Source organism: Panthera uncia, chromosome A2 (assembly GCF_023721935.1).
Source record: "Panthera uncia isolate 11264 chromosome A2, Puncia_PCG_1.0, whole genome shotgun sequence".
Classification (NCBI taxonomy): Eukaryota; Metazoa; Chordata; class Mammalia; order Carnivora; family Felidae; genus Panthera; species Panthera uncia.
Genome location: NC_064816.1, coordinates 34,853,304 through 34,877,262, shown reverse-complemented (window position 1 = coordinate 34,877,262; position 23,959 = coordinate 34,853,304). Strand labels below are relative to the sequence as shown.

At 41.0% G+C, this 23,959-nt stretch overlaps 1 protein-coding gene across 1 annotated transcript; it reads left to right on the top strand.

Annotated features, from left to right (window-relative positions):
- Positions 1-10,369: 10,369 nt before the first annotated feature.
- Positions 10,370-20,875, top strand: LMOD3 (leiomodin 3). The gene is made up of 3 exons (XM_049642235.1): positions 10,370-10,678; positions 13,551-14,954; positions 20,861-20,875. The coding sequence occupies exons 1-3, from the start codon at positions 10,385-10,387 to the stop codon at positions 20,873-20,875; spliced, it is 1,713 nt and encodes a 570-aa protein (XP_049498192.1). The 5' UTR covers positions 10,370-10,384.
- The last annotated feature ends 3,084 nt before the right edge of the window (positions 20,876-23,959 follow it).

Here is a 23,959-nt window from a genome sequence, read left to right as displayed (position 1 = left end):
AATTCTGGAAAATTAGCGATAATTTTCTTTCAGATGCTGCTTCTTCATCATTCTCTCCACTGTTTTATTCTGGAATTTCTGTTAAACAAATGTGGGAGCCTTAGAATCATCCTCTGTACCTTAGCTCTTCTGTAATCCTACCATACTCTGAACATGTCAGTTCTATGTTCCCATTCAAAAATGCACTCTGTGTCCAGGTCGGCTTTATCCTACTCATTGTATGGTTTATTCCCATAACCATATTATTTATTTCCAAGATTTTTATTTTTTATATTTTATTGTTTGATAATTTATAATTATTTTGAAAAAAGTTCTATTTTCTTTCTCTAAACATATTAAATAGGATTATTTTAAAAGTTTGTCAAAATCTATAAATTAACTTAATCTGGAGTGAACAAATTTTCAAAATACTGATTTTGCTGAGGTTCCCCCCCTATAATTTGACTCCCTGACCCATGTACTTATTGTCTTCCCCTTAAAAAATATTGCCTCCATTCTTTTTTTACACTTTATTTTTTTTATGTAAGTATAATTAATCTAGAATGTTCTATCAGTTCCAGGTATAACCCACTCTTAAGTCTTCACTTAAACATAGTAAAACAGGGGGCATGCTAGCCCTTCCATGATCAGGCCTGTATAGAATAGTCTACATTTTTTTTTATTTTTTTAATTTAATTTAATTTTTTTTAATTTACATACAAATTAGTTAGCATATAGTGCAACAATAATTTCAGGAGTAGATTCCTTAGTGCCCCTTACCCATTTAGCCCATCCCCCGTCCCACAACCCCTCCAGTAACTCAGTTTGTTCTCCATATTTATGAGTCTCTTCTGTTTTGTCCCCCTCCCTGTTTTTATATTATTTTTGTTTCCCTTCCCTATGTTCACCCATTTTGTCTCTTAAAGTCCTCATATGAGTGAAGTCATATGATTTTTATCTTTCTCTGACTAATTTCACTTAGCATAATACCCTCCAGTTCCATCCACGTAGCTGCAAATAGCAAGATTTCATTCTTTTTGATTGCCGAATAATACTCCATTGTATATATATATATACCACATCTTCTTTATCCATTCATCCATCGATGGATGGGCTCTTTCCATACTTTGGCTATTGTTGATAGTGCTGCTATAAACATGGGGGGTGCATGTGTCCCTTCAAAACAGCACACCTGTATCCCTTATATAAATGCCTAGTAGTGCAATTGCTGGGTCGTGAGGTAGTTGTATTTTTAGTTTTTTGAGGAACCTCCATACTGTTTTCCAGAGTGGCTGCACCAGCTTGCATTCTCACAGAATAGTCTACATTTTAGTGATAAAAATTGACCCCTATCAGGATATCATTAAAATAGGGTTTACTGTTTTTCTAATCATAAAAATACATGTATCCTTGCAAAATATTCAAATAATTTGGGCATGTTTATTTTATTTAAGTTTATTCATTTATTTAGGGAGAGAGGGGGGAGCCAAAGCAGGGGAGGAACAGAGAGAGACGGAGAGAAAATCCCAAGCAGGGTCCGTGCTGTCGGCACAAAACCGGGCACAGTTGAACACAGGGCTCGATCTCATAAACTGTGAGATCATGACCTGAGCCAACATCAAGAGTCAGATGTTTAACCATCTGAGCCTCCCAGGTGCCCCTAATTTGGAAATGTTTAAAGAAGAAAATAAGGATCCCCATTTCATATTGGTATAGATTCTGCCAGGCTTTTTTCTATGTTTATATATAAAATATATGTGGATTATATTTACATGCTTTTTAAATTTAAAAAATTATTCCACTTAATATTAGGCATTTTCACGCGATAAACTGTAGACAAGATTCCATAGTAAAACAGCTTTATATCAATTTTTAAAACAGGTTTTGTGGTATTAAGTGGTAGGAATAGGATATAGTTTAATTAGTTCCCCATTGCTGGGCATTTAGGTTGTTTCCAGGTCACTGTAATAAATTTTGTGAACACATTTTTAAATATCGAAAGTTGTAAGGATCTTTCAAAATAAAATATGCTACCTAAATGTATTGCACTATTCTTAATTTTTGTTTATTTGGGAAAGTACACGTAACATAAAATTTACCAGATTAACCATTTTAAGTATATCGTTCAGTGGCATTACGTACAGTCACAATGTGGCACAATCACCCTTGCTTGGTGAATGTACGTGAATGCGTGAATGTACTTAAATCTGCATTGTGAGTCTGCAGCTTGATTGGAGAAATCTTTTTACGGCCAAATGTGTTGTAGACATCTATCAAGAAATCTTACGCCTGGGGCCCCTGGGTGGCTTAGTGGGTCAAGTGACTGACTCTTGGTTTTGGCTCAGGTCATGATCTCAGGGTCACGAGACTGGGTCCTACACAGGCTGTGGTGGGCATACAGCCTGCTTAAGATTCTGTCTCTCTCCCTCTACTGCTTGCACTCTCTCTCACTCTAAAAAACAAAACAACCCAAAAGAAATCTTGAGCTTGCTCTCAGTTTTTAATTTTTTTTTTTTTTTTAGTAACTCCGCCTTTGAGAATGTGGACTTTAATCAAAGGAGTTGGGGAATGTCATGTTGGTGAAGCATCCAAAAAGAAAATCTTGACATTGCCTGTTGCATTTACACATGCCATAGAAAAGTATGAATGGGTTGTTTTAAAAGACACTGATGATTGAAGGGTTAAAGTATTTTGTTCTGCATGTCTGATCAGACCTGCATTTATTTTTTCCCTGTTTTAGCAGGATACTCATGGCCCAAATTAGAAGACTAAGGCAGTTGTTCTGAAACTGACTTAAAGATTATCTGGGGTTATTCCCTGTGTTTAAAATGTAAATGCAGCCATTTATTTGTTATTCTGGAAATGTGGAAAAGGCTGGATCAAAAAATGAAACATGGGCACCTGGGAGGCTCAGATGGTTAAGCTTCCGACTCTTGATTTCGGCTCATGTCATGATCTCACAGTTCCTGGGATTGAGCCCAGAATCAGCAGAGTCGGCTTGGGATTCTCTCTCTCCCTCTGTCTCTGCCCCTCTCCTGCTCAAGTGCATGTGTGCTCTAGCATGTGTGCACTCTATCTCTGTCTCAAAAATAGATATTTTTTAAAAAATGAAACAAAATAAAAAGCATTGGTAATGCCTCCCCTTGGAGTTGGAACATTTTAAAGAATTTTTTTCCGGCCTGTTTTCCTATGGAAACACGTATATCCTGTTTTCTTTATTTTAAGTGACCTGGTTAGATCAACATGTCACAAAATGAATTCTGAGGAACATTACTCTTATAATATGTCCTGTGCTAAAAAGTTTTTTGTGGGCATCAGTTCAGAAAAGACAAATACCTTCTCAGTCGAGAGATTAACAATTCCCATTAGGGAACAACTTTGGGGCTAAGTAATCTCTCTAGCTTTCTTTAACCCAGCCTTCTCCAGACCAATTTGATCCAGGAATCCTTATAAAGTCAACATTCTGAATGAGTGTTTGGGTTGATGATGATAGCACTGCAGTTGATGGTTATATGACTTGGAATGGACCAGTGGTCGCCATTTTTAAGTTGCACCAACAAGCAGAACGATTGCTGTCTGTGCTGTGTGACTGCAGTCCACCATGAGATGTCACTTCTGCGGGACTGAATAAGGAAGTAACAGAGTACCAGAGGACACTGCTTAAGAGCCCCCAGTTGAGAGGCAGTCAGTCTTTAGCTCAAGTGCCTATGCCTCGGTTTCAATATTCGTAAAATGAGATTCACAAAAGTGTCCATCTTGCAGTATTAGTAGGAATCATGTCCTCACACCCTTCAGAGATAGAATTAAGTCATCACTGAAATTAAACTGAAATCCAGTGAATTTAATTTCACAATTTTGAGATGGCTTCTAAAAACAATTAAGATAAAATAGTAAATACCCTCCCGTAACTCAAGCAACTCTAGGCCTGGTAAAAATCAAGACAGGCTGGGTATTTTGGCTGTAGAGAAACAAGGGCCTCCCAAATCTGAGTCCATCCTGAGGCAATGCAACCGTGGGTCAGGGCAATTTGAGGAGAGAGCCAGCCATTTATTTCGCACTCGCAAAATCTTCGGGCAATTTGCAGCCAGCGAGCAGAATGTTGGCGATCCAGATGAAATTGCACAAGAGAATAGCATGCCACAAACAGGACAGAACTGATTTATTTAGTAACATTTGGAAACCATTTATAGAAGTCAGGTTCGTTAACACCTAGGGCCTGGGGCTGTGGGAGGATGAGCCTTATCCACGGTGTTCCCCATCCCCAATGAATGTGGGATGGAAAAATAAATGGATCAGAACAAGTGCTTCCTCTTACCATCAGGACTTTTCATAAATGTATCCAGCTTTACATCTTTCTTTTTTTTTTTTAATTATTTAATATTTTCATTTATTTTTGAGAGAGGGATAGAGAGCAAGAGAGCAAGCACAAACAGGGGAAGGACAGAGAGAGAGAGGGAGACACAGAATCCGAAGCAGGCTCCAGGCTCTGAGCTGTCAGCACAGAGCCATGCGGGGCTCGAACCCACAAACAGTGAGATCCATTGTCAGACACTTAACTAAGCCATCCCGACACCCCTACATCTTTCTTTTACATGTATTCTATATACTGTTTGGAAAGAATAAAACTGAAAGCCATTTATTTCTCAGTCTTGAACAATAGTTCTTAGGGATTGGGCACTTTCTAGGCAGAAAAAAAATCCATACAATTTATTTGTGAAAATGTAATCATAACTAATGTTAAGTGTTTACCACGGATTGTGTCTTTCAGGTTTTTCAAAAATCCTAAAGTAGGTACCTTATATTATCCCACTTTTACAGATGAAATAACTGAAGCACAGTGGCCCCTGGGTGGCTCAGTTGGTTAAGCATCCAACTTCTGCTCAGGTCATGATCTCATGGCTCGTGAGTTCGAGCCCCACATCGGGCTCTGTGCTGACAGCTCGGAGCCTGGAGCCTGCTTCGGATTCTGTGTCTCCCTCTCTCTCTGCCCCTCCTCCACTTGTGGGCACGCTCTGCGCGCGCGCGCGCTCTCTCTCTCTCTACAATAAATAAAAAACATTAAAAAAAAGAGAGAGAGAGAGAGAAAACTGAAGCATAGAGCCGACATGACTAGTGTAAGTGAGGAAAAAAATATTTTCTTCCTACTTTCAAGGTTCTCCAGCTACAACCTTGTAAACTGACAAAAGACAGATTAACAAAAGAAAAGCATACAAATGTACTGAATGTAAGTTTTACATGACGAGCCTACAAACAGAAATGAAGACCCCAAGAAACATTAAACCTGAGTGATTTTATGTTAAGTTTAATGAAAAGTAGAGAATGATGGAAAAACAGCACCCGACAAAAGGATATGAGCTCAAGGTAGTAAACTGGGGGAAATCTAGCAAGTCTTGTCAGTTTGGATTCCTCTTGGAGTCCTTCTGTCTTCTGAGATAAGGGTGCTCCTTCCCTTTGGGTAAAGGGAGATCACCTCTCATGGGAGGGACTTCTGACCTGTTGGGGGCAGGGAGGAGGTCAGAGAGTCCCTCCTATCCCTGCCTTTTCGCAAGCACCTTCAGGTTAAACTATTCCATATTCCCAGGTGCTGTGTTTTGGGGTAGTGTGTTGTGAACTTCATCGAATGCAGTTCCTTAAGCTCTCTGAGCCTGATCTGTAAAATGGGTGGCTTGCAATAGCACCGTGATTCCCAGGCTTATTGACACATCACATTCACCTGGAGAGCTTTCAAAAAATACAGATTCCTGAACCCAAACCAGAGAAGTCTGAATCAGTAGCTTCTCTGCGGGCCACAGGGCGTCAGTGCAGTTAATAACCTCTGCCAGAGATTCTGATCTCCGATGCCCTACCTGACTATAAAACTGAGTTGTGGCACAGCTGGCTGCTCACTTTTGGTATGGTGGTTGGATTCTGATGTGAGAAGCTGCTGAGGTGGCAGCCGCGCCACATCATTAAGAGAAAGCACAGCTAAATCATCTGTGTGTCAAATGAGGCTAATTACACCAGCGAAACCCTCTCAGTCAGCATGTGAGTAAAATGCACCCTGGAAGCAGCTGGGAAAGACGTACTCACTTCCTAAACTCATTCAGCAAGACTGAAGGTAGCTGAAACAGTACCCTTTACAGCAGTTCCTAAATCTGCTTTTGATCATCAAAAACGTTTGGTCACCAGAACGGAATTTCCATCTGAGAGCTTATAAGCCACAATTTCAGATCGTTTTCCTTGGGAGAGCTTTATATTTACATGCAGATGGTGTTTTTCTATTTTCCTTATACACAATCCCATCTAAAAGCCCTTTGCTTTCTGTAAAAGCAACAAGATGTTTTAAAGCCCTTTTGTTTATTGCCATTAATATAATGGTTTCTGTCACTGAAATGGTTTATAAAATGGATTAAACTTATAATTGCCTTTGTTTTTCTTTAAATGTTTCTGTGGTGATCCATGAAAGATGAGACTAGTAATATTTAACACTTGTTGAGGGCTTGCTCTGTACCATGGACAATCCTACTTAATTTACGTATCCGTATTTAATCTCATTTGTTTCTCTCAATAATTGCATATGGTAACTATTTTCAGATCCTTTTCTTAATGTTTATTTATTTATTTTGAGAGAGACAGAGAGTGACAGCACACAAGCGAGCAGAAGGGAAGGGCAGAGAGGGAGAGAGGAGAGAGAGAATCCCAAGCAGGCTCTGTGCCATCAGCTCAGAGCCCCACGCTGGGCTTGATCTCATGGACTGCAAGATCATGATCTGAGCAAAAACCAAGAGTTGGAACTCAACCAACTGAGCCACCCAGATGCCCCTCAGATCCTTTTTATATGATGAGGCAATTGGGCTAAGTAAGTTGTCCAAGAGCACATCGTTACTAAAGAGTTCAGCTGGAATGTGAATCCAGCCGGCTGTTGCCAGATCTTCCTCTTTCATATTTAGACCAGTATTCCCCAAAGTATGCATTTTAGAAAGTTATTTGCACAGGATATTAATAAATGATTCTTGGGGTGGTAGCATGAATTAGGTTGGGAAATACTGGGTTAAACAAGTTGGTTTATTTTGTGCGTGATTTCTCCGAGGCTTCAAAAACCCGGGTGCTGTACAAATCTGTAAAAGGCAAAAGCAGAATTTCACGTTTCCCAAACTTCCTTGAGCACAAAACTCTTCTGGGTCAAGTGTCTTTAGACCACTGTCAAACTAAGTCTATGAAATAATGGTTTGCAAATCAGTTATGTGGAAGCTGGTCTACTTCCCTGCCCACTTAAGCTAAATGTATTGGTCCCTTTTATAGGGATGATGGGAAGACCTGCAGGCAAGAGGCCAACAGTGTGTTGCCACTATGTGCCTGTGTTCTTGACTTTACAAGTGATCATTCCAGTAAATTGGTAATACCTTTCTTGGGAATAATATAGCCACGTCTATGAAAAGCTTCTCAACCTTGGGGGTTTCAAAATAAATCCCTGGGATGGGAAGAAAACATTAGAACATCCATTTAAAACTTCTCATGTTTGCCTTTTTTGCATATGTTTTGTTAAATAGTTGTATATGTGTGTGTATATGTGTATATATGTATATGTCTGTGTATGTATATTATATACATGAAACATGCCAAAAATCAAGATTTAGAAATATGATAAATATATATATTTATATTTAAGAATATTTAAGCAGGGGCGCCTGGGTGGCTCAGTCGGTTGAGTGTCTGACTGCAGCTCAGGTCATAATCTCGCGGTCCGTGTGTTCGAGCCCCGCGTCGGGCTCTGGGCTGACAGCTCAGAGCCTGGAGCCTGTTTCGGATTCTGTGCCTCCCTCTCTCTCTGACCCTCCCCCGTTCGTGCTCTGTCTCTCTCTGTCTCAAAAATAAATAAACATTAAAAAAAAATTTTTTTTTAAAAAGAGGTTAGAGTGGGAGAGAGCCAAAGCATAAGAGACTCTTAAAAACTGGAACAAAATGAGGGTTGATGGGGGGTGGGAGGGAAGGGAGGGTGGGTGATGGGTATTGAGGAGGGCACCTTTTGGGATGAGCACTGGCTGTTGTATGGAAACCATTTGACAATAAACTTCATATATTGAAAAAAAAATTAAAAAATTAAAAAAATTTTTTAAAGAATAATCATATATATTATAAATCTAATATCTATAAATGATAGAATAGTAATATATATAGCTGGCAAATAATGGAATATATATATGTACTGGAGATAATTTGACAAATTATTGAGCAGATCACTTAGTCATACGAAAAGCCTTTCATTTCTTCGTATTCTTGGACCCAGCCATTTCATTTCTTAGAATGGATTCACTTTATCCTAAAGAAATAAACTTACATGTGTGTAATGATTTAACTATATGAGATGTTTACTAAAGAACTCCTGTGCTGTGAGCACTGAAAACAATTCAAACAGTGGTGCCTGGGTGGCTCGATCGGTTAAGTGCCCAATGTAAGCTCAGGTCGTGATCTCATGATTCATGGGTTCCAGCCCTGCGCCAGGCTCTGTGCTGATAGCTCAGAGCCTGGAGCCTGTTTCAGATTCTGTGTGTGTGTCTCTCTCTGCTCCTCTCCTGCTTGTGCTCGCTCTCTCTCAAAAATAAATAAATAAACTTGAAAAAGAAAAGAAAACAGCCCAAATATTCGACAGGTGGGGATAGGTTACATAAAGTATGGTATATCCATATAAAAAGTCTTAACAGACTGCTATTCAAAATTATGGTGGCATGTAGGTGGTTCAGTCAGTTGAGCATCTGAGTCTTGATTTCGTCTCCGGTCATGATCCCAGGGTCGTGGGATTGAGCCTCCTATTGGGCATGGAGCCTGCTTAAGATTCTCTCCCTCTGGCCCTCTCTCCCACTCCCATGCACTAAATACATAAATAGATAAATAAAGTAGTAATAGTAGTAGAAAAAATCCTATGGAAGAAATCCTGATTTTGTAGGTTAAAAAAAAAAAAAGATGACAAAAGATTATTTAGTTCATATGCCTGGAAGAAAGGAGTGGGATGATGAACCAAATGTTAATAGTGGTAGCTCTTAGTGATGCCCTAAGGGGAAAATTTTATTTTCTTTATACTTCCCTGTGTCATCTTAACTTTTGTACAATAAATGCACAAATAAGCAACAAATAAGCATTAAATGCTTGACTAAGGATTCCATTCATAAAGTCCCAAAGTTGGCGATTATAGAAGGGTATACAGTAGCAAAGTCTTTCCTAGCCCTGTCTCCCAGACAAGGAGCTCCTCTCTCCAAAAGTATGGAGGGTAATGGTTTCTTGTGTATCTTCCCAAGGATCTGTTATGGTGATAAATTTTTTTTACCCTTTATCATACAAATAACTGTATACAAAAGTTCTGTACTTTGCTATATTAAGTAAGTCTGTGCACCTGTCGCTTCACCCACATCTACAGTCTATGTGTAGGATACACCTCCCAAGAGTGGAATTGCCGAGTCAAAAAAATGTGCATTTGTCATTTGGGTAACTATTGCCATATTGCCCTCTGAGATTTAAAAACAAAAAATCGTTTCATCGTTTCTTCCAGTACTGGAATGGTTTGGGTGTTGTTTTTGTTTTTTGTCTGTTTTGCTTTGTCTTTCATTTGTGATCCACTTTAATTTATCCCGGCTTGATGGATACTTAGTAAGAAAAACAAATCATGTAAAATATTAAACTCCTCACTTAGAGGTGGAAATTCAAGTGCTGGTTGCCCCCATCTGTTTGATCACAGGATCTAGATGCAAACAAGGACAGCTTGCGAAGGTTCAGCTTACACAGGGAACGAGGAACACAGCCAGACCTCTTCTCTGTGTGCAGGGTTGCATCCAGAGTCACACTGTAGCGAAGAGGGAAACCCTGAGAGCTCCCGTTCCACCTTCAAGTGAACTTTTCACTTCAACAGAACTCAAGTCGCTGGTTGGATCTTCCTTCCAAAATACTGTAAGTTGCTTTCATCCTCTAAATACAAAGAAGCGGTGTCCCCCTGTGGGGTTGGGGTATGTGTTTATGGGCTGGCGTGCGTTTGGCTATGACCGTGTAAGAGCACACGGGAAGAGCGCTAATTTGATTCCTGTAGAGGTTGTCTAGACCGGTTACTCACTGGCAAACCTAAGCAGCTGCACTGAAATGTCAGATGGATTTGCACAGCTGACTCAAGTTGCCAAAATGAGAGCGGCAGAGTAGTTCCATAAACTGACCCTATCCAGTCAAGCCCTGCTTAATATAGATACGGCATAAGCTTAGCTCCAGTCACCCCTAGCTGCTCAGCACACGCTGCTGGGATTCTCAGGGGGGAAAAAATCTCTCAAAGCAGCGTTAACCTGGATTGCTTGTTCACTGGGGGAACTCCTTGAGAGTCGATGATTTTGAGAGTCTGTGGTTATTTCTCCTTCTCTAGTAACATAGAGAAATACCGAGAAAAACAATCATGTCAGAACACAGCAGGAATTCAGATCAAGAGGAACTGTTTGATGAGGAGATTGATGAAGATGAAATCCTGGCCAACTTGTCCCCTGAAGAGCTAAAGAAACTGCAGTCGGAAATGGAAGTCATGGCCCCTGACCCCAGGCTTCCTGTGGGAATGATTCAGAAGGATCAGACCGACAAGCCACCCACGGGAAACTTTGACCATAAATCTCTTATGGATTATATGTATTGGCAAAAGGCATCGAGACGCATGCTGGAAGACGAACGTGTCCCTGTCACCTTTGTGCCATCCCAGGTAACCAGGGATTTGTGTACAACAGAGAAACGGCTGCCTGGGCCTGAGCGACAGGTGTCCATGTTGCAACTGTCATTTCTCAAGACTCCATGTTTTTCTCTTGTTGTGTTGCCTCTTCTAGGTTAAATCCATAATGTTTAATCATATGCCAGATTGAAACTTCCTGAAACACTTACATGGTAGAATTGGGAAGAAAAAGTGGTAATTGCTTGTCAATGTCTCTTTTTTTTAAAAAAATTACTATGGGGTTCACCATGTAGGAAAGCCTGTATTCTGCAGACATGATACTTAATGAATTAACTCATAACCCAGAAGCATTTGTCCTTGACTCTTTTTTTTTTTTTTTTGGCTCACAAGCTGTTTTAAGAAGCTGGTGAAAACTCTGTACCCCTTCTTCTGCATATGCATCCATATGCAGTATTTCACGTACAACGGCCAAGGTCTTAAACCCCTCTGAAGACCCACCACACAACTTACAGTTAACCAAGTTAAATAACTAAAAATTCAATATTAACACAGCTTATTGGCTATCAGTAATAAGTTTAGAGACTGATAGCTATGAAAGAGTTGTTTTAAGGATGGTTCTTTCTTAAATATGTTCTTTATATGAAAACTAGAATTTATGGTTGAATCTATGAGACGATTGTATGTTAGCATACTTTTTTAAATATTCCACTTACAAATGACATAGAAAGAAGAAGACAGAGATCCCCACAGGTAAAGTCTCTTTTTGTTATGCCTGCTTATATAGATACCTTGTCTCATTGCTCTTATGCAGGCTGTAATTAAGGAAAGTTATAAACTATCTTCATGGTTAGGAGAGTTTAAACATGTACGAAACTTAAGAAAATAAATTGCTTGCTTGATCAGATTCCAGTTTCAGGTATAATCTCCAGATATTTTACAACTGGACTAGAAGACAATTCTATGTGAATATGAATTTCAGAAAAAGAAAAATAATTGAGTACTTTGAACACTTTGTTCCCTTGGTATAATTTAAACAGCTTGATGATTGGCTCCCCCTCCTGGGAAAGATGAGAAATGCAGTGGTGAAGGCTTTAAGTGGTTTTAGGATAACTGTTGTCAGTTGTGACTTCCAACCAACAATGTTAGAAGCGATAAGAAAGTTACTGCTTGAAAATGCTACATGAGCTTTTGAAATGACACCAACGAGTTACACATGTGGTATAGGAAAGCACCCTGATTGTTGGGCAAGAATCTAATAAACATTATTGATTAAAGGCTGCCATTTTCTTTTCTACATTAAGCAATTGTTGCTAAATATCTAAATAATCCAGCCCTCTTTTGTAGCTGGCTCTGCCTCTAGATACATTGTTTCAAAAGAAACTGACTAGCAAGCCTGTCCTTGGAGTAGCCAGGGCAGTTACAGAGCTGAGGAGACCAAAAAAGAAAAAAAACAAAAAACCAAAAACCCAAGTCTAGGTCTTTGATATATTTCAAAATACCAAGGTGCTCTCATTTTCCCCACAATATGTTACATTTTCAGGATAAGTATGTGATGTACACATTATATTAGGTTACCAAGAATTTAAGGAATGCAAATTTTGTTGAAGGCAATAAGTAAATTATCCTGTAACCCGGGACTATGAGTACAAAAATGCCTATTCAGCTATATATAAAACCAAGAGTTCAATGTATTGATAGATAAGCCTGTGAGGTTTTCACAGCAAATCATTTTTGGGTCACTTCCAGAATTGAATACCATTTTAAAAAACAATACAGAATCTGAAAACAAAATTAGGTTTCAGTTTAATATATGGGATGAGATAAACACAACCGAAAAAAATGTGTGTTTGTATGTGTAGTATGGCTATAAAAATTCATCTTTATTTAGGTTATATTTGCTTACAAAATGAGTATGCATACTTTGTTTTAAAAAGGAAACCACTCAAACACTTGAGAATTATAGAATGTAAAAAGTAAAAATCCCCCAAATGCTTCCCTTCCCCAGTTATCTTTTTAAAAATTTTTTTAAATGTTTATTTATTTTTGAGAGAGACAGAGACAGAGTGTGAGTTGGGGAGGGGCAGAGAGAAAGGGAGACAGAGTCCGGAGCAGGCTCCAGGCTCTGAGCTGTCAGCACAGAGCTTGACGCAGGGCTTGAACTCACAAACCACGAGATCATGACCTGAGCCAAAGTTGGACGCTTAACCAACTGAGACACCCATGTGTCCCTTCCCCAGTTATCTTTTTCTTTTTCTTTTTCCTTTTTTTTTTTTTTTTTTTTCTTTTTTTTTTTTTTTTTTAAGATTTTATTGTTTGGGGCACCTGGGTGGCTCAGCTGGTTAGGTGTCCGACATTAGCTCAGGTCATGATCTCACGGGTCATGGGTTCGAGCCCCACATCAGGCTCTGTGCAGACAGCTCAGAGCCTGGAGGCTGCTTCAGATTCTGTGTCTCCCTCTCTCTCTGCCCCTCCCCTGCTAGTGCTCTGCCTTTCTTTTTCAAAAATAAAAACATTAAAAAAATATTTTATTGTTTAAGTAACCTCTACATCCAATGTGGGGCTCAAACTCACAACTCTGAAGTCAGGAGTCCTGTCCCCCCCCCCCCCCCGCCTTGATGAACCAGCCAGGTGCTCTTCCCTTCCCAGTTAGCTCTCTTTCTAAGAGATAACTACTAATTTGGTAAACATTACAAGAGACTTTTTTTTCCCAATATTTTATAAACTTGATATGTTGTATATGTGTTTATATACGTATACACATACAAACGGAATGCTATACATACAGTTCCTTTGGGTTTTTTTTCCCCACTTCATAATAAACCTTTTTCTTATTTCTAGTAGCTACTGCTCTGCTTCATATCTCTCCCCTGCCCTGTGTTCTAACCCTCCTAAAACTCTCTTTTAGGTGGACACTCAAGAGCAGCATGAAGAAAGAGGCACAGGTAATAGACACGTGTCCCACTATTTAAAAGAAAAGCTCAACAATGAAATCACAGCCAATAAAAGAGAATCAAAAGGCAGCAACGATGTCCAAGAACCAGATGAGGAAGATGGTGAAGAAGATGAAGGAGATGAAGATGATGAAGATGATGAGGATGATGAGGATGATGACGATGAGGATGAGGATGATGAGGATGAAGATGGCAGGGAAGATAAAAAGCCGCAAAGAGGAGAGGAAGGTGAGGGAAAGGAGCAAATCAGAAACGGTGAGAGCAGCTCCCCACAAGTAGCTAAGAAAGCATTCGAAGAACAGAAAGACAGGCCAGAGGTCCAAGAAAAGAGCGAGAAGAAAGTATCAAAATTAGATCCTAAGAAGTTAGCTCTAGACACCAGTTTTTTAAAGGTGAGTGCAAGGCCTTCAGGAAACCAGACGGACCTAGATGGGAGCTTGAGGAGAGTTAGACAGAATGATCCCGATATGAAGGAGCTCAATTTGAACAACATTGAAAACATCCCCAAGGAAATGTTACTGGACTTTGTCAACGCAATGAAGAAAAACAAACATGTCAAAACCTTCAGTTTAGCAAACGTGGGCGCCGATGAGAACACCGCGTTTGCCTTGGCTAACATGTTGCGGGAAAATAGGAGCATCACCACTCTCAACATCGAGTCCAACTTCATCACAGGTAAAGGAATTGTGGCCATCATGAGGTGTCTCCAGTTCAACGAGACGCTCACTGAACTTCGGTTTCACAATCAAAGGCACATGCTGGGCCACCATGCCGAAATGGAAATATCCAGACTGTTGAAGGCCAACACCACCCTCCTGAAGATGGGCTACCATTTTGAGCTCCCCGGCCCCAGAATGGTGGTAACCAACCTGCTCACCAGGAATCAGGATAAACAAAGGCAGAAGAGACAAGAGGAACAAAAACAACAGCAACTGAAAGAGCAGAGGAAGTTGATAGCCATGCTGGAGAACGGGTTGGGGCTACCTCCCGGAATGTGGGAGAAGTTGGGAGGACCCATGCCAGATGCCAGGATGCAGGAGTTCCTCCAACCTCCTCCTCAGCCTCCCAACCCCCAGGCAGTCCCCTTCAGTCGGCAGAACGAAATGATGAAGAAGCCATCACAGCCTCCGAAGTACAGGACGGACCCTGACTCCTTCCGGGTGGTGAAGCTGAAGAGAATCCAGCGCAAATCTCGGATGCCAGAGGCCAGAGAACCCCCCGAGAAAACCAACCTCAAAGACGTCATCAGAACACTGAAGCCAGTGCCGAGAAATAGGCCGCCCCCGTTGGTGGAAATCACTCCCAGAGATCAGCTCTTGAATGACATTCGTCACAGCAATGTCGCCTACCTTAAACCCGTAAGTAGAGGGAAAGAGAAATGGGGAGCAAGCACCAGCCAGTGTATCCCACCTCTATTCCCTGCTCGTTTTTGTTTTTGTTTTTAATGTTTGTTTATTTTTGAGAGAGAGACAGAGTGTGAGTAGGGGAGGGGAGGGGCAGGGAGAGAGGGAGACGCAGAATCCGAAGCAGGCTCCAGGCCCTGAGCTGCCAGCACATAGTCCAACGTGGGGCTCGAACTCATGAAACATGACATCATGACCTGAGCCAAAGTCAAACACTTAACCGACTGAGCCACCCAGGCGCCCCTCCCTGCTTGTTTTAATGTGAGGACATTCTCATAAGTGTGACTAACTGGAAGAAGCCCATCAACATTACCAGTGGACCTAAATTACTAGTTGTCCTCTTGGGCATATGTACATCTGTACACCTTAGTAATAATAATACTAACAGCTAACATTTATTAGGTACTTACTATGGGCCAGATTGATGATATGAATTATCTTATAGGGCTAGCAACCCTATAAGGTGTTATTAGTCTCCACATGTTATTAAAAACAAACTGAGGCTTAGAGAAGTTAAATACCAAGTATAGGAGATACAGGTAGAAAGTGGTAGAATTGACGCGGATACTCAGTTCCAAGTTGAGGATGAAGCTTTTATTTGCCCCAGCCATAAAGTGGACATTCAGAGATCTTGAGGAACCTGTTGCAGGAATAAGTAAGAATGAAGCCTAAATCAGGCCCCTTATTTGTAAATAACTGAGGGCTTCCACAATGTTTAAAGATAGTTGGTACTTTTTTTTTTTAATTTTTTTTTTTTTACGTTTATTTATTTTTGAGACAGAGAGAGACAGAGCATGAACGGGGGAGGGTCAGAGAGAGAGGGAGACACAGAATCGGAAGCAGGCTCCAGGCTCTGAGCCATCAGCCCAGAGCCCGACGCGGGGCTCGAACTCACGGGACCGCGAGATCGTGACCTGAGCTGAAGTCGGACGCTTAACCGACTGAGCCACCCAGGCGCCCCAATTGGTACTTTTTTATTAGATGAAGAGAGACTACGTACAATTGCATTTATATATTCTTCACTTTTTAGACAGCCAGACAAATGGCAAACTTCAAGTTAGTGTCTCCATGAATTAATGGAGTTTTAACTACTATTTCAGTTTTAATATTTACAATGATTCACTATTGCTGCTGCTGATACATGAAAGTATTTTATTCCTTGCAGGTTAAGTTGAGGCAATAATTTTTTTTGGTCATTACTATGATAGCATTTATGGAATCTGAGAGGTGTGTGTCCCAAGGTCACTGGTAGCTGATAATTAACTGTATTATTTTAAAATTTTTCTTTTTTTTTAATGTTTGTTTATTTTTGAAGGAAAGAGGCAGAGTGTGGGTGGGGGAGGGGCAGAGGGAGAGGAAGACACAGAATCAGAAATGTGCTCCAGGCTCTGAGCTGTCAGCGCAGAGCCCAACATGGGGCTCGAACTCACAAACCGTGAGATCATGACGTGAACTTAAGTCGGTCGCTTCACCAACTGAGTCACCCAGGTGCCCCAGTTTTAAATCCTAGTGTGTAATTCAGCCAGAATAGTCTGTACATGATTTCATCATAGGGAGCCTCAATTTTTTCAAGATGTGTTCTACATATGTATGTTCCTTTTTCCCATCTGCTAGTAATGCAGAATTGACAACATTCCATTCCTCCAAATCAAAGATGACTTTCCTCTGTGTGGTAGGATTCTGGTTCTTCCTAGGGCAGAAGCCAGGGTGAGAACACTAGAGGTCCCATGAGGTCAGGCAAGAGTTCTTTGCCTGCCCTTGGGTACCACATCAAGACTTGCTGCACCTGCTCCTCTCCCCGGCAGCCAGACCTCTGTAGGGGGTGGATTGGGCTGTTGTTTTGAGAGAAACTAGCTCTGTTACTGTGCAACCAATCATTGGTAAAGCATCTGGGAGCTGCCTGGGAGGCTGTACCATCAGAAAATAACAGTCTAAAAAGAGTGAAGGGAAGTCTTTTTACAATCTACATTAGAGGTGGCCTGTGGATTCAGAGTAGAAGAGATAAACAAGTTCCGATGATCATCTGACCCAATTCCCTGCCTTCCCAGGGAGTGTTGTAGTGAGCGAGTCTGCTGTTCCTAGAGTCTGTTTCATTCTACCCATTCACTTATTCATTAATGCTACACATATTTACATAGTACTTTTTACATGTCAGGCACCATCCGAGGGGTCAGGAATACTGTGGTGAATAAGACAGGTGCAGTCTTGGCCTCATGGATCTTAGGGTCTTGGTTTTGTAATTTCCATAGTCAGGACACTCTGCCTTTTGGTCAGCTGAAACCAATCCAACTCTGAGTTCAGATTCCAGAACAGAGGGCAATAAAATAAATTCCCAAGGATACTTATAAAAGTGCAACACCCTGCTAAGTACTACACTTTCCCCTTTTGATCGATTCTAGGAAGTTACCAGTTTTAAGCTGTGTTTTGTTTTTACGGTCCACTGAGAAGGAAAAATGCTTCAAAGTAAACTCTGACATGATTTTTGAATGATGCCCTTGCACGTTGGCCTCTGCTTGGAAATGTCTTTTATCTGCTCCAACGGATTGGCAATTCCGCCTGCTTTCCGCTGCCTGGTTTGGCCAGCAATAGGTACCTCTTTGCATATATTTAAGATACAGAATGTCACGCAACTTCATCCACATAGTCCTGGAAAATGCTCTGCAAAAATGTGAAAATGCTTCATTCCACTGACAAACCTTCACTCCACTAATGTCCCTTTGCTCCCCGCTGATCAAATTTTGTGCTTTGCTACATGCACGATAAATCTCTGCTTTCATGATGAATCATAGCGTGATCTTAAAAGCTATTCTTGTTATTTTGAAATCATTTTAGGCTTGCGGAAGTTCAAAAATAGTGCAAAGAACTGGTACATACCCATCACATTTTGTCAACTTTGACATTCTTCAAAAGCTACTCTATTTATTAAGTTTCATTTAGGTAATCTACACCCAATGTGGGGCTTGGGCCCATGACCTCGAGATCAAGAGTTGCTTGCTATCCCCGCTGAGCCAGCCAAGCATGCCCAAACAGTCTTTTGTTTAAAGTAGGCTCCCCACCCAGTGTGGGGCTTGAACTTGCGACCCAGAGATCAAGAGTCGCATGCTCTACTAACCCAGCCAGCCCGTGTAGTTAATGGAAGCGCTAATAGGGTTCAAGGCCATGGTGTGTTCGTGCTTGTATGCGCAACCAGCTATTGTAAAACATCATGGCATGCAAGACGCTTTCTGGTCTGGGGACTGTGGAAATGTCACTGAAAACACCCCTGGTGATGGTATCACAAAATCTGAGCAGAAAGGGATCTTTTTAGCCAGCCAAAGGAGACATCACAGCATTCATTTTGGAGAGCTTAAACTAAAGGTTTTTAGGTTTTTCTCCCCACGCTTGCGTTGGTAGATAGAGATGCCCTCCAAACCCCTGGGTTTTCAAATAGGAGGTTAAGATGAAAGAATAATTTTGAAATGTGATTTTTTTCCCCGTGTTCCTCACTGGAATCTTGAGTGTCCAAAAGCATATGTACAAATTATTTAGTATTATTATTTAGGAAACTTGAAAGGGAAAAACAAGACTAGCTCTTTTCCTCTCGTGGACTTGGAAATCCTCTTTTTACATTTGCCAGAGGAGATCTCATCAAGTAGTCAGTTTGTATTTTTTAATCTTATTTTTTTCATTTCAATGCCTATTCTGTCCCCATGCTTGCTTCTGGCCTGGGAACTTTGAAATGAAGTTGCTAGCAAAGAATAAAAGAAAACCTGTACACTTGCTCGGCTTAAATGCTACCTCCTCCAAGAAGCCGCCCATTTAATTCAGCTTAAGAGGAATGTATGTGTTCTGTGGGCCAGGGATGGAGAACTGACAGATTGTCAGCCAAGGCTCCAGGCCTATATTGTTTGGCTTGAGTATTGTTGTACAAAATTTAAAATACCACACAATAACATCGAGACATCTGGCACCCCTGGAAGCCTCAGATCTGGCCACAGTGGGCTCGCATTTGCATGTACTAATCAGGTGGATCTGGGATTGGCTTCTCCCTTGAGATAGATGATGGACTCTTGAGTCTTTCTGTCTCCACCATTCCCTACCGCCTAATACCTGGCCTGTTCCACTCATTTGCATGACTTAGTTGGCTCCAGTAGTTTTTTAGGTTCTTCTCTTCTTGTTTTTAGCTGTGCTTTTAAACTCTCTGTCTTGTCTAGCAAAGTGAATTTATTAGATAATCACTAATTCCTTTCCCTATAAGTTAATAACTAGTCAGTGTGATACCAGCCCAAAACAAAGATGTTAGGCTTATACAGGCTTATCCTTCCCTGGCAAATGTATGATTTTTTTTTTTTCATCTTGAAAATTTTGTGGACCACTCACTGCCTACCATCCCAGATGGGTCTTTGTACTTCTCCCTGAAATAAAATTCCATCTGCGACAACAATTTAATTCACCGAGGCTAAATGCATTTATATCTTACACAAGCTTCAGTGCCAATCAGAAAAGGCGTTTTAGGGGCTCCTGGGTGGCTCAGTCGGTTAAGCGTCCGACTTCAGCTCAGGTCACGATCTCGCGGTCCCGTGAGTTCGAGCCCCGCATCGGGCTCTGGGCTGATGGCTCAGAGCCTGGAGCCTGCTTCCCATTCTGTGTCTCCCTCTCTCTCTGACCCTCCCCCGTTCATGCTCTGTCTCTGTCTCAAAAATAAATAAACTTTAAAAAAAAAAAAGGCGTTTTAACATTAACTCAGTTTCACTTGGGCTCATCTATGTATTTCTGGATTGCTTCCACTCAATTGCCTAAAAACACAGCTAAATTTCTCCTTCGGAAAGACTTCAGTTTAATAATATCCTAAGCAGCCTTTGTTAGCCAAAAGTCTCAATGACGCATTGGCAGTTGTGATTATAAGATGCAACATTATAGACTCTTGAGTCTTTATCTTTATTTCTAGCCATTTCTTCTTTGCCTCATTAACAAGATCTTTTTTCTCTTTAGGATTTCTGGATTCTCTCCTTTCACAATTTTCTCCTTCCTATTTTTATCTTTTCCCTTTGTTTCAATTGTCACATAATCTGGGACACTCCCTGGATCTTTCTTTCCCCTTAGATCACTGGGGTTTTCTTGACTACTTCGTTCAATTTGTCCCCAAGCCAAGCTCTTGAGTTTAGATCTACTTGTGTTTCTGGTTCCCAGTGTTCCATGCTCTCTTCCTTCTCTCACGAGTTCAGGTCTAGAGCCCCCAGCATTATCTTCAACAACTTTTTTCCTGCCTTATTGTTTTTGCTCCTTTAGAGGATACCTCTCTATACGAAAAAGCTATGTCACATCTCAAACTCCCCTAGAAAGAGCCTATGCTTACAGAATTACTTAGTCTAAGAGCTGCCATTTCCTAATACCTAGTGTAGAAAAGAATCTATGGTATACAACGTTTCTGAAGTCTGTGATAGTGATTGTTAAAATTTAGCATGCATCAGAATCACCTAGAAGGCTAAATACGGATTGCTGAGCCCACCTCTGGAATTCCCCATTCCATAGGTTTTAGATGGTGCCTGAGAATTTGCATTTCTGTCAACTTCCTTGGCGATGCCGATGCTACTTTTTTTGACGCCACACTTTGATGGTCACAACTCCGTGACCTCCACGACAAACCACATCTTTTAACAGTTCCCCTAAAGGAACTTCCTTCCTTGCCTCTATACCCTCTACTCAAATGACCTTTAATTCTATTTCTATCTGTTGAAATCTATCCCAACAGGCTTGACTCAAATACGACTTCTTACAACAAAAGAAACCAAACAAGTTACCAGTAGTGAATACTTTCCCTTTCTATTTCCATTCTCCTTAATCTGCACCTCTCTTACTGAATCTCCCACATTCTGCTTCAGGTTCAGCCCTCCTAAGTTACAGTATAGGTCTCCTAGGGGACTGTGAATTCCTCAAACTAGCCTTTCCTCTTCTCTGTCCTGGATACCCACTGAGTTGTTGACTGAGAGCAGGAATTCACATCCATATGCCAAGTTAAATAACCCCTACTGAGATGGATCTTCTCTTCCGGCCCAGTCTCTGTGAGTGTATGTATGTGTGTGCCTTATGTAATGCTCTCCACACATACTTTTCTTAAACTAGTTTTAACCAACAAGTAAAGGGGGGAACAGGACCCCTAACAGTACTACACGCTGATTCTCATGTGTTTGTAAGTTTTAGGTATTTATAACAGCAAGACTAGCTATCTTTTCCTTTACAGTTTCTGTCTTTTGTGTTCTGCTTAGAAATGGCTTCTTTTGGAGATTACTAAGATACTTGCCCATCTTTTATTCCTGCATTTGTAGTTGATTTTTTTAAAATTTTCTAATGTTTATTTTTGAGGGAGAGAGAGAGAGCATGTGCGCGCGTGAGATGGGGGGGGGGGGTGGCAAAGAGAGAGGGAGACACAGATTCTGAAGTGGGCTCCAGGCTCTGAGCTGTCAGCACAGAGCTGACGCAGGGCTTGAACCCATAGACGGCAAGATCATGCCCTGAGTCAAAGTCAGACGCTTAACCGACTGAGCCACCCAGGTGCCCGTGTAGTTTTTGGTTTTAAAAAAAGATTCCATATTACAGATGAGTTAAAGGGTTAAATTTTAGAAGTAAATAGAGAGCAAAAAGCCTCCTTTGTTATTTCTTTTCCAAAGAGCTGACCAATGACAGCTAACCAATGACTCATTCTTTTTCACAGTGAATTGCCAACGTGGTCATATTTTAAATATATCAATATGTATCTGGGTTTACTCTGTTGGGCCAGTGCCACATTCTGCTTTTTAAAATATTTTTATTAATTTGGAACCCTCCCATGCATAACATTATATAACATTATGTAAATAATAACATTATGTAAAATAATTTTTTCCATTCAACAATACAAAGAACAGGGGCGCCTGGGTGGCGCAGTCGGTTGGGCGTCCGACTTCAGCCAGGTCACGATCTCGCGGTCCGTGAGTTCGAGCCCCGCGTCAGGCTCTGGGCTGATGGCTCAGAGCCTGGAGCCTGTTTCCGATTCTGTGTCTCCCTCTCTCTCTGCCCCTCCCCCGTTCATGCTCTGTCTCTCTCTGTCCCAAAAATAAATAAACGTTGAAAAAAAAAATTAAAAAAAAAAAAAAAAACAATACAAAGAACACACTGTTCTAGTTATTTGTTGCAACTTTGTAGTCACTTTAAATACTGGGCAGTGCATTTTCTGCTCACTGGTGTTTACTGTCGGTGTCTCCATGGTTGAGCCCTACCAAAGTGCTGTCACAACTGTCGCATCCTGAAAGTCTGACACCAGGAGGGAGAGGGCCAAAGCACATGGAGAACCCCTTGGTTTGAAGGCTGGGCAGGCAGAAGCAACCCATCAGAAGTCTCCCCAGGAGGCAGGATGTTGGGAAATTTCCAGCCAAAGGTCATGGGCAGAGAACTGCCTGTAGGAGGGGCCATAGCAGATGGCCAAGATGGCTCATCACGCTGGCAGGTGGACATGGGGAATAGGAGGAGGAACATTCTTAATCATTATTGTACAAACTCTGAATGTCCTCTGGAAGGTACATGCATGCGAGGTAAGTCACCCTCCTAAGATGTAACACCACTTGAAACTGTTTAACAACTTGCCTTGTATTTAAGTTGTTCCTATGAAGCAAAACTAAAATAGCAGTCAGACTTTTGCTACTCTTTTGTAATTTTTTTTTTTTTTTGCCTTAGGGCTTCTCCCAGTGATGTTTTATTTTTAAAATTTAATTGAGCTTCAAATTAGAAATGCATTTCAAGAAGGAAAGACCAGTTTTTATTATTTTTTATTAAATTTTTTTAAATGTTATTTATTTTTGAGAGAGAGACAGAGACAGAGTGCCAGTGGCGTAGGGGCAGAGAGAGAGGGAGACACAGAATCTGAAGCAGGCTCCAGGCTCCAGGCTGTAAGCTGTCAGCACAGAGCCCGATGCAGGGCTTGAACCTGTGAACCGCAAGATCATGACCTGAGCCAAAGCCGGATGCCTAACTGACTGAGCCATCCAGGCGCCCCAGAAAGATCAGTTTTTAAAAGAATATATGTTTTATACTTCTGTGGTGGTATTTTTTTGTGGTTAAGGCTTGGGTACTGATATCAGGCAGATCTCGATTCAAATCCTGCTCTGTCACTTACTAGCTGCGGGGCAAATTGTTTCTCCTCTCTGAGCCTGTTCCCTCCTTACAAGGCTATTGTATGATAGCCTTGCTTTTGAAGTGTTGATCTTGACTACTAGCTTGTATTATATCCCTTCATCCTTAAAATAGCCTTGTCTGTTAGACACATACTGTTACTGTCGTTTTACAGTGGAGAAAACGGATGTTTAGCACCACACAGCTAGGAGTGCCAGTATCAGGATTTGAACCAGGCGGATTCCAACATCTGCCCTTTTGTTTTTATATTATGCTTCACCATGTGCTTCAAGCCCTTAGATCAGTCCCTGGTATCAGTAAATGCCCACTGAATGGTGATTGTGGTTGTTACTGTTGTTTTATTATAATCGGAGTGGCTCTCTGGCCCCAATTTCTCATCCATTCTGTAACTTTTCAGACACATAGTAAGTTTTTGTCATTTTTGCTGTAAAACTCTTGAATTTCCAAGATTAATTTTTTTTCTCTTTTCTTCAACTACTTCAATCCACAGGTGCAACTGCCAAAAGAGCTGGCATAAGTGGCAACAGAATCATCTAGAAGAGCAAGGATTTGAGATAATGACTCTCGTATCAGAGTTCGGAGACTCTTTGAGCAGCATACTTCTGGAGCCAGGTGGTGGAAGCGGGAATGGGCTGACATCTGATAGGAGCATTTTGTAAATGCAGAGGCAAAATAGGGGCTGAAAAGGGAGGAGGAGATAAGAAAATTACTATTCTGGGACACCATTCTCTATGTCCAATCAGTTTGCGTGACTGAGATAAAAATGCAGTCACGCTTCCAGCAACAGAAGTTTCAAAGAGATTTTTGTTTTCGTA

Excerpts from the sequence above, each read along its gene's own strand:
- LMOD3 (XM_049642235.1), top strand. The coding sequence starts at position 10,385 with ATGTCAGAACACAGCAGGAATTCAGATCAAGAGGAACTGTTTGATGAG. Across the intron at positions 10,679-13,550 it reads TCACCTTTGTGCCATCCCAG|GTGGACACTCAAGAGCAGCA; the intron begins GTAACCAGGGAT and ends ACTCTCTTTTAG.